Below are 12115 nucleotides of genomic sequence, written 5' to 3' on the forward strand. Positions count from 1 at the left end.
GAGCGGGGGGTTGACCCACGACGCTGGCTCGCACCCCTTGCGGGCCTGCGCAGGCGGCCCCGTAGCGCAAGGGAGGGCGGGAAAGGAAGGGGCGGGGACGCGAGGGCGAATCTATAAGAAGCGTCGTTCAGCGAGTTCGCTGCTCAGAAGCGCCGAGAGCGCGGCCAGGACGGTTGGAGAAGAAGGCGGCTCCCGGAAGGGGGAGAGACAAACTGCCGTAACCTCTGCCGTTCAGGAGCCCGGTTACTTATTTATTCGTTACCCTTTTTCTTCTTCCTCCCCCAAAAACCTTTTCCTTTCCCCTTCTTTTTTTTTCCTTTTTGGGAGCTGAAAAATTTCCGGTAAGGGAAAGAAGGGCTCCTTTCGCTCCTTATTTCCCCGCCTCCTTCCCTCCCCCACCTTCCCCTCCTCCGGCTTTTTCCTCCCAACTCGGGGAGGTCCTTCCCGGTGGCCGCCCTGACGAGGTCTGAGCACCTAGGCGGAGGCGGCGCAGGCTTTTTGTAGTGAGGTTTGCGCCTGCGCAGCGCGCCTGCCTCCGCCATGCACGGGGGTGGCCCCCCCTCGGGGGACAGCGCATGCCCGCTGCGCACCATCAAGAGAGTCCAGTTCGGAGTCCTGAGTCCGGATGAACTGGTAAGCGGCTCTGTCCTCCCCTTCCTCCCTCCTCCCCTGGCGGGCGGGGCCGGACGGGGGCTGCGGAAACTTGGCGCTTTCTCGCTGCTTATGGGTGACGGGCCAGGAGCATGGCTCAGCAGCGCCAAGGCCGTGTAGGCGCCAGTCTCGGGCCTCCCAGAGTTATATTTTGCAAAGAGTTGAGCAGGCTTAGCGCTTCGTCCGAGATGGGGGGCTGGCTGGAGAGTGAGAAGGAGGGAGAGAAGGATGACTGATTTCACACTCCAGAATTACCGACGTTAAAGGCGATCAGACGAATCCTAGGGAGTCTTTACAAGTTTGGTTAAGAAGCCAAACCCGGGTAGCTTCCTCCTCTTCTGTAATACAAATGTTAACTGAGCACCTGCTGTGTTGAAGACACAGGAGACTCGGGTTACAGAGGTGTACACGACAGACCAGGACCCTACCTTCAAGAGCACTATCTGTGAGAAAGGGCAAGCAGTAAACATGAATACAATGAATGAACGAGATAATTCAGTTAATGGCAGTTGTCTCGAATAGAGTGAAAAGGGGTAATCCCATGGAGAGTCACTGAGCTGGGGCTACTTTATTTTTTTATTTTTATTTTATTTTATTTTTTGAGACGGAGTCTTGCTCTGTCGCCCAGGCTGGTGTGCAATGGCACGATCTCGGCTCACTGCAATCTCCGCCTCCCGGGTTCAAGCGATTCTCCTGCCTTAGCCTCCTGAGTAGCTGGGATTACAGGCATGCGCCACCATGCCTCGCTAATTTTTGTATTTTTAGTAGAGGAGGGGTTTCGCCATGTTGGCCAGGCTGGTCTCGAACGCCTGCCCTGAGGTGATTCTCCCCCGTCTTTTTTTTTTTTTTTTTTTTTTTGAGACGGAGTTTCGCTCTTGTTCCCCAGGCCAGAGTGCAATGGCTGAACTCCTGACTTCAGGTGATCCACCCGCCTCGGCCTCTCAAAGTGCTGGGATTACAGGCGTGAGCTACCGCGCCCGTCGAGGTGGGGCTACTTTAGATGGGATGGTGTCAGGGTCTGGGAAGGCCTGTCTTAGAAGACATTACCCAAATGATGAGAGGCAGCCAGTCGTCGAAGCCATAGTTTGGATGGCGAGAGCTTTTCCGGCAGAGGAAATAGCAAGTGCAAAGGGCCTGAGGGAGAAATGAACTTGGGCTTGTCCTACAGGGTGAAAGGCGGCCGGTGTGGCTGAGGTTTAGTGGATGAGAGAAGAGTGTTACAGAAATACGCTGGAGAAGCATGGGATATTGTATATTATGGTAAGGAGTCAGGACTTAATTCCATTTTCAGTAGGTAGTCGTTGACAATTATAAACAGAGTGACAGCACATTTGAAAAAACTACTGCTGTAGTCGCTCTATGAAGAACTGATGCGAGAGGAGGAGAGACCAGAGAGAGGAGGGCAGCCCTAGGGGAGAGCTATTGGTGACTTGGACTTTTTCCCTTGTGGCGCTAAGTAGAGGAGCCCACTGGCTGGAAAGAATGGAGTTAAGTGGCTGTTTGTGGATAGAGACCATTTTTGCTGGGAGAAAGTTCAGCTATGTCAGGAGTCAGAACGTCCTGACCTCACACCATACCACAGAATCAGTTCCAGATGAAGTTAAGACTTAAACCTAAAAAAACCCATAAAGCACTAGAAAAAAAATAGAAGGCTTTTGCAGGGCTGATACCAGAGACAGAAGTCCTTAATAGTAGTGAATTAATTATAGGCAAATTTTATGGAGTGCCTAAAATGAGCTAAACGTTATATATAAGGAAGACCAAGGCAGATTTCACTACATAAAAGTAAGAGCCACTTCTGTTTATAGAGGCACTGTGGCAAAGCTGAAAAACAGATCAGGAAACAGTATTTGCAATTACGCAGAGAAGGTTAAATTTATTGATGTACAAGGAACACTTACAAATCAGTAAGGAAAGTACCTATCTACTAGAAAAATGGGTAAAGGAGATGAATAGGCAGTTCACAGAAATAGTGCAAATGGCCAACAAAGAGTAGACTTTCTAATAAAATCCAGATTAAAATAAAATTATTTCTCATCTGATTTTTTTTCCCTGCTGGCAAAAATATTGGGAAATAGACATGCTTATACATTGTTGGTAGAAAGATAGATTGGTATAACCTTTTTGGAGGATGGTCTGACAATTTTTTTTTTTCGAGATGGAATCTCACTCTTGTTGCCCAGACTGGAGTGCAGTGGCACGATCTTGGCACACTGCAACCTCCACCTCTCGGGTTCAAGCGATTCTCCTGCCTTAGCCTCCCAAGTAGCTGGGATTACAGGCATGTGCCACGATGCCTAGCTATTTTTGTATTTTAGTAGAGATGGGGTTTTGCCGTGTTGCCCAGGCTGGTCTTGAACTCCTGAACTCAGAGGACCCGCCCGCCTTGGCCTCCCTAAGTGCTGGGATTACAGGCATGAGCCACCATGCCCGGCCTCTGGTCTAACAATTTTATCAACCTTTTAATATGTAAATCATTTGATCAAGCATTACCACTTATAAAAATTCATCCTTAGGTTAAAAAAGCTTAATTCTCCCCTCAATGATGCCCCTTTCCCAGTCTTGCATGGTTCATTAAATAGTTTCTCCATTCATCCATTTGCTTAGGCCGAAAATCTAAAAGCCATCTTTGATTCTCTTTCTCACAATCTCCACTTAGTCCATCTGCCAGAGTGTCAGTTCTACCTTTCAAAATATGCCTGGAATCCAGCCATTTATGACCATCTCCACCACCATGTCCCACCATATTCCACCCTACTGTCATCTTTCCTGTGGGGTGCTATAGAGCCCTAATTGGTCTTCCTACAGTTTGTAAGAACAGCTAGAACAGGCTAGAGAGATCTCTTCATCCCTTCCCTTCATAGAATCCTTTCCAGAGGTTTCAGGACTCCTTACTCTGACCTATAAAGTGCTGTTTTATCTGGCTCCTGCTTGCTTCTCCATCTCATTACTAGTCTCCTCTTTGCTTTTCTTGAACCACGCTGACTGCTTGCTCCTCTAACACTGCAAGCTTATTCCCACCTCAAGGACTTTATTATTCACTATTCCTCCTGCTTGGAACAACATTGCTCAGACCTCTGCTCTGCATGCCTGTTCCTTTATGTCTGTATGTTCTGTGTTGAAATGGCATATCTTTTTTTTTTTTTTTTGGACACAGGGTCTCCCTCTGTCCCCCAGGCTGGAGTGCAGTGGCTCGATCACAGCTCACTGCAGCCTCTTGGGCTCAAAAGATGCTCTCTGGCCAGGCTCAATCACGTCTGTAATCCCAGCACTTTGGGAGGCCAAGGTGGGCAGATAACGAGGTCAGGAGTTTGAGACCAGCCTGGCCAAAATAGTGAAACTCTGTCTTTACTAAAAATACAAAAATCAGCTAGGTGTGGTGGCAGGCGCCTGTAGTCCCAGCTACCTGGGAGGCTGAGGCCGGAGAATGGCGTGAACCCGGGAGGTGGAGCTTGCAGTGAGCCGAGATTGCGCCCCTGCATTCCAGCTTGGGCAACAGAGCGAGACTCCGTCTCAAAAAAAAAAAAAAAATGCTCCCACCTCAGACAGACCCCTAACCCCCACCTCAGTAGCTGGGACAACAGGCTCATACCACCATGCCTAATTTTTAAATTTGTTGTAGAGATGGGTTCTCACTATGTTACCCAGGCTGGTGAACTGGGCTCAAGCGATCCCCCTCCTCTGCCTCCCAAAGTGCTGGGATTCCAGGCATGAGCCACTGCGCCTGGCCGATGTCATATCTTTAGGAGCGCTTCCCTGACCACTCTGTTTAAATAGCATCCCCTGCCCTGCCCTTGTTTTCTCTGATCATTCTCTGCTATATTTTCCTTCACAGCCTGTCACTCCAGAAAGGATTAGTTTTTCTGTTTCTTGCTTCCTTGCTAGAGAATGAATTTCATGAGGGACTTTGTCTGTGTTATTCATGTTCCCTTAGTATCTCAGGTAGTGCCTGGCACATGATAGACATGTAATAAAAATTAGTTGAATAAACAAGTGAATGAAATAATTAGGCAAATATGCATAGATAATGTAGAAGGACTTTTATTGCAACATTGTTTGAAAGTGACAATTATAAATTACTCGGTATTTACTAATAGGAATCCTGTTGAATAACTTAGGGTGTATTCTTACAATGTAAGAGAGGAACTTCCCAATAGGGTCCCACACTGTGCTGATGCCCTGAGACACTGTGGCACATGGTGGGCACAGTGAGGTATTTTAAATTTCCAAGAGAAACACAGGTACATTTGTCAGATACCCTGGAACTCCTAGTTCCTGGTAGTTCTGTTTCAACATTAGATGGTGCCAAATCCCTTTCTATAATGTCATATTTTTGTGAAACTGGGTTTTTAGCAGTTGCTAAGTACAGGCAAAAATCAGTTTGTAGAAGAAATAAAGGTGGTGCTGTTTAGTCTGATTCCAAGGTTTGAGAGGTGCAGTGCCTAACAGGTGCCATAAGTGAGTGAGATGGTTATTTGGTAAAGAAATAAAAATGTTATTTTGTTTTAATATATTAATAGTATTTTCAACTTGTGTGTATTTTCTCAAATGGCTAGTAAGTTCCTAGGACATAAATGCTTAAGTTGTTTGGGTCTAGGTGCTTAATAAATTGCTGTCTTTTCTTTGAAAGATGGAGTCTTGCTCTGTTGCCTAGGCTGGAATGCAGAGGTGAGATTTCAGCTCACTGTAACCTCTGCCTCCTGGGTTCAAGCTACTCTCCTCCCTCAGCCTCTCAAGCAGCTGGGATCACAGGCATCCGCCACCATGCCTGGCAATTTTTGTATTTTTGGTAGAGACAGGGTTTCGCCACATTGGCCAGACCGGTCTCAAACTTCTGACCTCAAGTGATCTGCCCACCTTGGCCTCCCAAAGTGCTGGGATTACAGGTGTGAGCCACCGCGCTCGGCTGTGGCTCTCTTTTGACCTAGTAAGTGCTGTGAGAGTTACTGAAATGGTAAGGGCACTGTGGGCTGTTGATAATGTTAGGGAATCTATGGATAAATGAAAAAGTTACTCAAAAGTATGCAGAGTGAAGGCCTTATGTTAAAGTGGGAACGTATTTATGTTTTTTTTAAAGCATGAAAAAAAAAATGCATGCCGTGGCTCATGCCTGTAATCCCAGCACTTTGGGAGCCTGAGGCAGGAGGATCACTTGAGGCCAGGAGTTCAGGACCAGCCTGGGCAACACAGCAAGACCCTATCTCAATTAAAAAATAATAATAACAAATGGGCTGAGCACGGTGGCTCGCTCCTGTAATCCCAGCACTTCGGGAGGCCAAGGTGGGCAAATCCCCGAGGGTCAAGAGTTCAAGACCATCCTGTCCAGCCTAGTGAAACCCCGTCTGTACTAAAAATATAAAAATTAGCTGGGTGTAGTCGTGGGTGCCTGTAATCCCAGCTACTTGGGAGGCTGAGGCATATGAATCACTTGAACCTGGTAGGCGGAGGTTGTACTGACCCAAGATGGAATAATAACAACAAATAAAAGTATGGGACACTGTTGACAAAGCTCTACCAGAGTCATCTCTGGGGTGTAGGATTGTTGGGCTTCAATAGTGCTCTGCATGTCTTGCGGTTTATACGATGTCTGTATTTTGAGGGAGCAACAGGTGGTTCAATTTTGGGTAGAAGGATGGGTGAGGGTGAGTAAGGGGCCTCTTGTTGTGAAACAGGTGGTATTTTAGGCTAAAATGTTTTACAGAAGTCTTAGGGGTCAGAGTGTATGGAGGTACAGAGGGCTCTTTGAATTGGCTTTGAGATAGAGCTGTTGTCCTTGCTGTTAGAAGTTGGATTTAGATGTTGCTAGGTGAGGGGAAGGTTACAAGGCGGGTTGGTACTAGAGCTTTGTACCAGCGTGTGCACAAAATTTTGGGGAAAGAGGGTGCTGGATTTCCTTCGCAGTAGTTGACCCCTATTCATTAAAAACAACTGTTTACCATGGAATGCATAACTTATTTATACCCTGACTTATTTAAATAAGGATTTAAAGCAGTAATCTGTTCTTTTTTTTTTTTTTTTGATATGGACTCCAGCTTTGTTGCCCAGGCTGGAGTATAGTGGCACAGTCTGTGCTCACTGCAACCTCTGCCTCCTGGATTCAAGCGATTCTTCTGCCTCAGCCTCCCGAGTAGCAGGAACTACAGGAGCACGCCACCACACCCAGCTAATTTCTTTTTTGTATTTTTAGTAGAGACGGGATTTTACTGTGTTGTCCAGACTGGTCTCGAACTCCTGACCTTGTGATCCACCCACCTTGGCCTCCCAAAGTGCTGGGATTACAGGCATGAGCCACCGCACCCGGCCTAGTTTTTGTATTTTTATTAGAGACAGGGTTTTAGCATGTTGGCCAGGCTGGTCTCGAACTCCTGACCTTAGGTGATCTGCCTGCATTGGCCTCCCAAAGTGCTGGGATTACAGGCTTGAGCCACTGCGCCTGGTCAGTAATCTACTCTTTTAGGTAGAGTGTGGGCTACATTGATGAGTCAGAAGATGATCCTTGTTTTCAAGTTACTTATAATCTTGTGAGGGATTTCCTATGTATGCAGCAAATAGTTACTGAGCCTCAACCATATGTTGGTTACTGTGCTAGGTGCTGAGGATATGAAGAGAAAACAAGACCCTTGCCCTCAAGGATTACAGTCCAATGAGAGAGACAGATGTGTCACCAAGTAATTAAAATTGGGCTGAGAACCTTGCTGGGGTGTGCATAAGACTAGGAAGAGTTAGAGAAGACTTCATAAGGAGGTGACCTCTGAACTGGGTCTTAAAGAATAAATAGAAGTTTACTCCCAAGGGGGTGTGTGAAGCAAAAGGAAATTTGAGAAATCTATTGTATTTAGAACATAAATGTGGGAGGTGGGTAGGAGAATGTGGTACCAAATAAAGCTGTAAAAGCAACTTGAAGCCAAATTGTAATAAGGACCTTGTTAGCTTTGCTAAAGCAGAGGAAAGAGAACGAGTATTTACTGAGATTCAATGACAGCCCTTTTGTTTTGTGGCCTCAGGGGCAGAACCCAAAGAGAACCCAGCCTGACTGGCCACCCCCTCAAGTGTTTAACCTTTATCCTGTAGGCAGTGAGAACCAGTGTTGGCCGAAGGGTTGGGGGCTAATTTAAAATGACAGTTTGAGGCCTGGTGCGGTGGCTCACGACTGTAATCCCAACACTTTGGGAGGCTAAGGTGAGTGGATCACTTGAGGCCAGGAGTTTGAGACCATCCTGGCCAACATGGTGAAACCCTGTCTCTACTAAAAATACAAAAATTAGCCAAGTGTGGTGAGCACCTGTAATTCCAGCTACTTGGGAGGCTGAGGCACAAGAATCACTTGAACCTGAGAGGCAGAGGTGGCAGTGAGCCGAGATTGTGCCACTGCACTCCAGCCGGGGTGACAGAGCAAGACCCTGTCTCAAAAAAAAAAAATAAAATAAAAAATGAGAGTTCGTGAACTTGGTGGTGGAGGGATAGCTCTTCTCATTAACAAGGATATGCGTGTCTGCTGTCTAGGACACCCCCTGACCTGGTCTCAGAAAGCCTGAAAGCAGAATTAGTCATTAGAAGGGTGGTTGGCTTGGTCGGCATAGACTTTGAGCAGAAAGAGGTTGAAAATGTTGAGCCTGATTTCTCTTAGGCCCCTCTGCAGTGTCTGTTCTGGAGGCCAGATACGTAACTGTTTGCGCTTTTTTTGGTCTCATTCAAGGTGAGCAAATCCCCTTCATGTTTCTCACCAGACACAATGCAGCTGATGAGGTTCCAGCTTTGCAAATGTAGTCATCCATGAGGACTGTCTCCCTGAGATTTCATCAGGTCATGTTGATGAGAGTTTTGAACCTGTCTGAGGCTGAGAGGTGTGCAGAACTTCTTCAGCTTTGCATCTGTAGACCATTTTGGTTTCTACCCAGCAGTGGCCAGTCAGACCTATTATGAGGGGATTACTGGTTTGACTGTCAGAGGGTAACCTCTCTTTTTCCAAGTTTTTTGAGGGTACCTCCCTCCAGTGGAGAGTCCTAAGCAGTAGGTCAATTTAACAGACATTTGTTAGGAGCCCACCATGTTTCAGGCAGGCACATGGGATTCAGGATGGTTGAGGCATTCTGCCTGCCTGAGAGGTGCTTATAGTTATAGGGAAGACAGACCCCTGTAGTTCATTTTATTGCATTGTTGTATGTGCAGTGATAGAGGGCTGTGGAAGCACAGAGGAGGGGTGCCTGTCTACTTTGGGGAGGCTGTGGAAAGGCTTCCTGGAGGAAGCAGTGCCTGAGCCGAGTCTTGAAATAGGAGTTTTGCAGTGGGAAGAGCATTCCAAGCAGAGAGGCACTAGCATATAGAAAACCCCAGAGGAACGCAGCATGTGTTGCGCTGGATGTGATAGGCGACTCCAGGGAATTGTTACTGAGGAGTGAACAGGAAGGTGTGGAGCATCAGGGAAACAAAGGTTGAGAACATCATAAAATCCTTTTGGGAAGCTGTCCTGCTGAGTTTGGATGTCAGTCTGAGGACAAGAGGGTATGAATGATTACATTTTTATTTTATTATTAATTTTTATTTTATTTATTTTTAGCACACGTTTTTATTTTAGAATGAGCACCCCAGTTGTAATGTAGAAGGATTGGAGAGAGACAGGCTGGTGACCCATAGGAACGCTCTGTTGTAGACTACAAAGGAAGGGCCTGAACTAGGGCAGTGGTGGTGGGGATGGAGAAGAGAGGCAAGATTCAAGAAACACTTAGGAGGCCAGGCGTGGTGGCTTATGTGTGTAAACCCAGCTGAGATTCCCGCCACTGCACTCCAGCCTGGGTGACAGAGCAAGACTTCTTAAAAAAAAAAAAGGGAGGTAAAAGTGACCAGTACCTGGTGAATGACTGAATAATAATAATGTCCATTCATAAAGCGCCAATTACATCCTGGACTTAAGCAAGCTAATTAAGTCCTTAATGGTTACATAGTTCATAAGTAATACAGGCAGAATTCCAAAGCAAGGGTGCCCGACAGCTAAGTCCATGTTCTTTGGACTGTTTTGTGCTTGAAGGTAAGGAAAGGTAAGCATAGGTTTCTGAATCTGGGATAGAGACTAAAGGAAAAAGAGAAGCTTTTGTGGAAAAGGGAGTTTGCTTTTAAACATGTTTAATTTGATTTTTTGGCGGGATGTTTGCAGGGGGTTCAGTAGGTAGTTACATACGTGAACCCAAAGTCCAGAAGAAAAGTAAGGCCTGGAATTAGAGTTGAGAATGAGTATCCAAGCATACCTTGGAGATACTGTGAGTTTGGTTCCAGCCCACCGCAATAAAGCAAGTCACATGGAGTTTTTTGGTTGCCATTGTGCATATGTTACATTCGTACTATGCTGTAGTCTACTCAGTCTAAGTGTACAATAGCATTACAATTTTTTTTTTTTTTGAGACGGAGTCTTGCTCTGTCACTCAGGCTGAAGTGCAGTGGTGCGATCTCAGCTCACTGCAACCTCCGCCTCCTGGGTTCAAGTGATTCTCCTGCCTCAGCCTCCTGAGTAGCTGGGATTACAGGTGCCCATCACCACACCCAGCTAATTTTTTTGTATTTTTAGTAGAGATGGGGTTTCACTATGTTGGCCAGGCTGGTCTCAAACTCCTGACCTCAGGTGATCCACCCGTCTCAGCCTCCCAAAGTGCAGGGATTACGGGTGTGAGCCACCGCACCCGGCCCATCTACTTCTGAGTTCTTCTGTTTCCTCCTTTCCTTCATTGAAATGTCCCCATCAAGTCCTGGCTCTTCCTTTCTTGGGATTCCAGCTATTCACTTTTGCTTCAAATCATTTCCACCAACCTGTTTTTCTAGCACCTGTTTCTCCAGTCTTTTAATAAAATCTCTGGCCTGGCGCGGTGGCTCACGCCTGTAATCCCAGTACTTTGGGAGGCCGAGGCGGGTGGACCATGAGGTCAAGAGACCATCCTGGCCAACCTGGTGAAACCCTGTCTCTACTAAAAATACAAAAATTAGCTCGATGTGGTGGCGCTCACCTGTAGTCCCAGCTACTTGGGAGGCTGAGGCAGGAGAATCGCTTGAACCCAGGAGGCAGAGGTTGCAGTGAGCTGAGATTGCGCCACTGCACTCCAGCCTGGCGACAGAGCGAGACTCCATCTCAAAACAAAACAAAACCAATAATAAAATCTCCATCTGGACACGAAAGGGTTCAAGCAGTTCAGGCCTTGAGAAGGAGGGCATGACAAAGATGAGGGAAAAGAAACAGGACTGCATCTCTGAGTGCCTCGTTTCTTATCAGGGGCTTGAGTTGGCGGGGCATATCTTGGTGCAGAACACCTGGGCTGTCATGGCAAGGGTACAGGTACAGAGAGGCTTCTGCCAGGATCTCAGATTCATGAGCTTGATTTCTGCTTGGGAGGAACAAATAAAGCATTGTTTTGTTTTTTTGTTTTTCCTGAAGCAACTTTGATTTCTTTTTGTGGCTAAATCCTATGGATGTCAGAGACCTAGAATTCAACCCAGATGGAATTCTGGGGTTCATGTCCCAGTAGCAGGTGATTTGTATGGAACCCAGGATCGACCATTATCTAGTGTGAGTGCTTTTCCTGCCTCAGTGACTGGAATAAGCCTCTGACTTGGGATATTCAACTTTGGCCTTTTCAGAAGTGTACACACACCAATCCCCCATTCCCCTCACTCCAGGCTAAACTTAGTTCTTCTGTAAGTAGTTCAGGGTTTTCCCAGACCTTAGTCCAGAGCTCCCCAGCCACAAAGGCTAGAAACTAGGAACGCTGTTCAGTTGTTGGCCTTTCTTTCTTTGCAGAAGCGAATGTCTGTGACGGAGGGTGGCATCAAATACCCAGAGACGACTGAGGGAGGCCGCCCCAAGCTTGGGGGGCTGATGGACCCGAGGCAGGGGGTGATTGAGCGGACTGGCCGCTGCCAAACATGTGCAGGTAAGTGCTGGGGGGCCAGGTGGGATCCCAAAGGGGAGGTGGGTTGGGTCCTCAAAACTAGGGCTGACGGTCGACACCTGGAGGCCTCTGAGATGAGTGGGAGCTGGGAGGAAAGCACTGGGTGTGTGTCCCACAGGAAACATGACAGAGTGTCCTGGCCACTTTGGCCACATTGAACTGGCCAAGCCTGTGTTTCACGTGGGCTTCCTGGTGAAGACAATGAAAGTTTTGCGCTGTGTCTGCTTCTTCTGCTCCAAACTGCTTGTGGACTCTGTGAGTGGGGAACAGGCTCTGGTCTGGGGGGGGGGGGTGCTTGGTAGGGGGCAGGGGGACAGCTTCAACTGACCCTGCTCTGCCCTGTCCCCAGAACAACCCAAAGATCAAGGACATCCTGGCTAAGTCCAAGGGACAGCCCAAGAAGCGGCTCACACATGTCTACGACCTTTGCAAGGGCAAAAACATATGCGAGGGTGGGGAGGAGATGGACAACAAGTTCGGTGTGGAACAACCTGAGGGTGACGAGGATCTGACCAAAGAAAAGGTGGCTGGGG

General features: G+C 47.4%; 1 protein-coding gene across 1 annotated transcript in view; it reads left to right on the forward strand.

Moving 5' to 3' along the window:
- Window positions 1-141: 141 nt before the first annotated feature.
- Window positions 142-12115, forward strand: part of POLR2A (RNA polymerase II subunit A) — a 30044-nt gene continuing 18070 nt past the window's right edge. The window contains exons 1-4 of the mRNA XM_008962447.5: window positions 142-633; window positions 11432-11564; window positions 11701-11837; window positions 11932-12105. Of these exons, the coding sequence (XP_008960695.2) occupies window positions 541-633; window positions 11432-11564; window positions 11701-11837; window positions 11932-12105 (537 nt within the window). The 5' untranslated portion in view covers window positions 142-540. The remainder of the gene's footprint in view (window positions 634-11431; window positions 11565-11700; window positions 11838-11931; window positions 12106-12115) is intronic.

This window comes from Pan paniscus, chromosome 19 (assembly GCF_029289425.2).
Source record: "Pan paniscus chromosome 19, NHGRI_mPanPan1-v2.0_pri, whole genome shotgun sequence".
Taxonomy (NCBI): domain Eukaryota; kingdom Metazoa; phylum Chordata; class Mammalia; order Primates; family Hominidae; genus Pan; species Pan paniscus.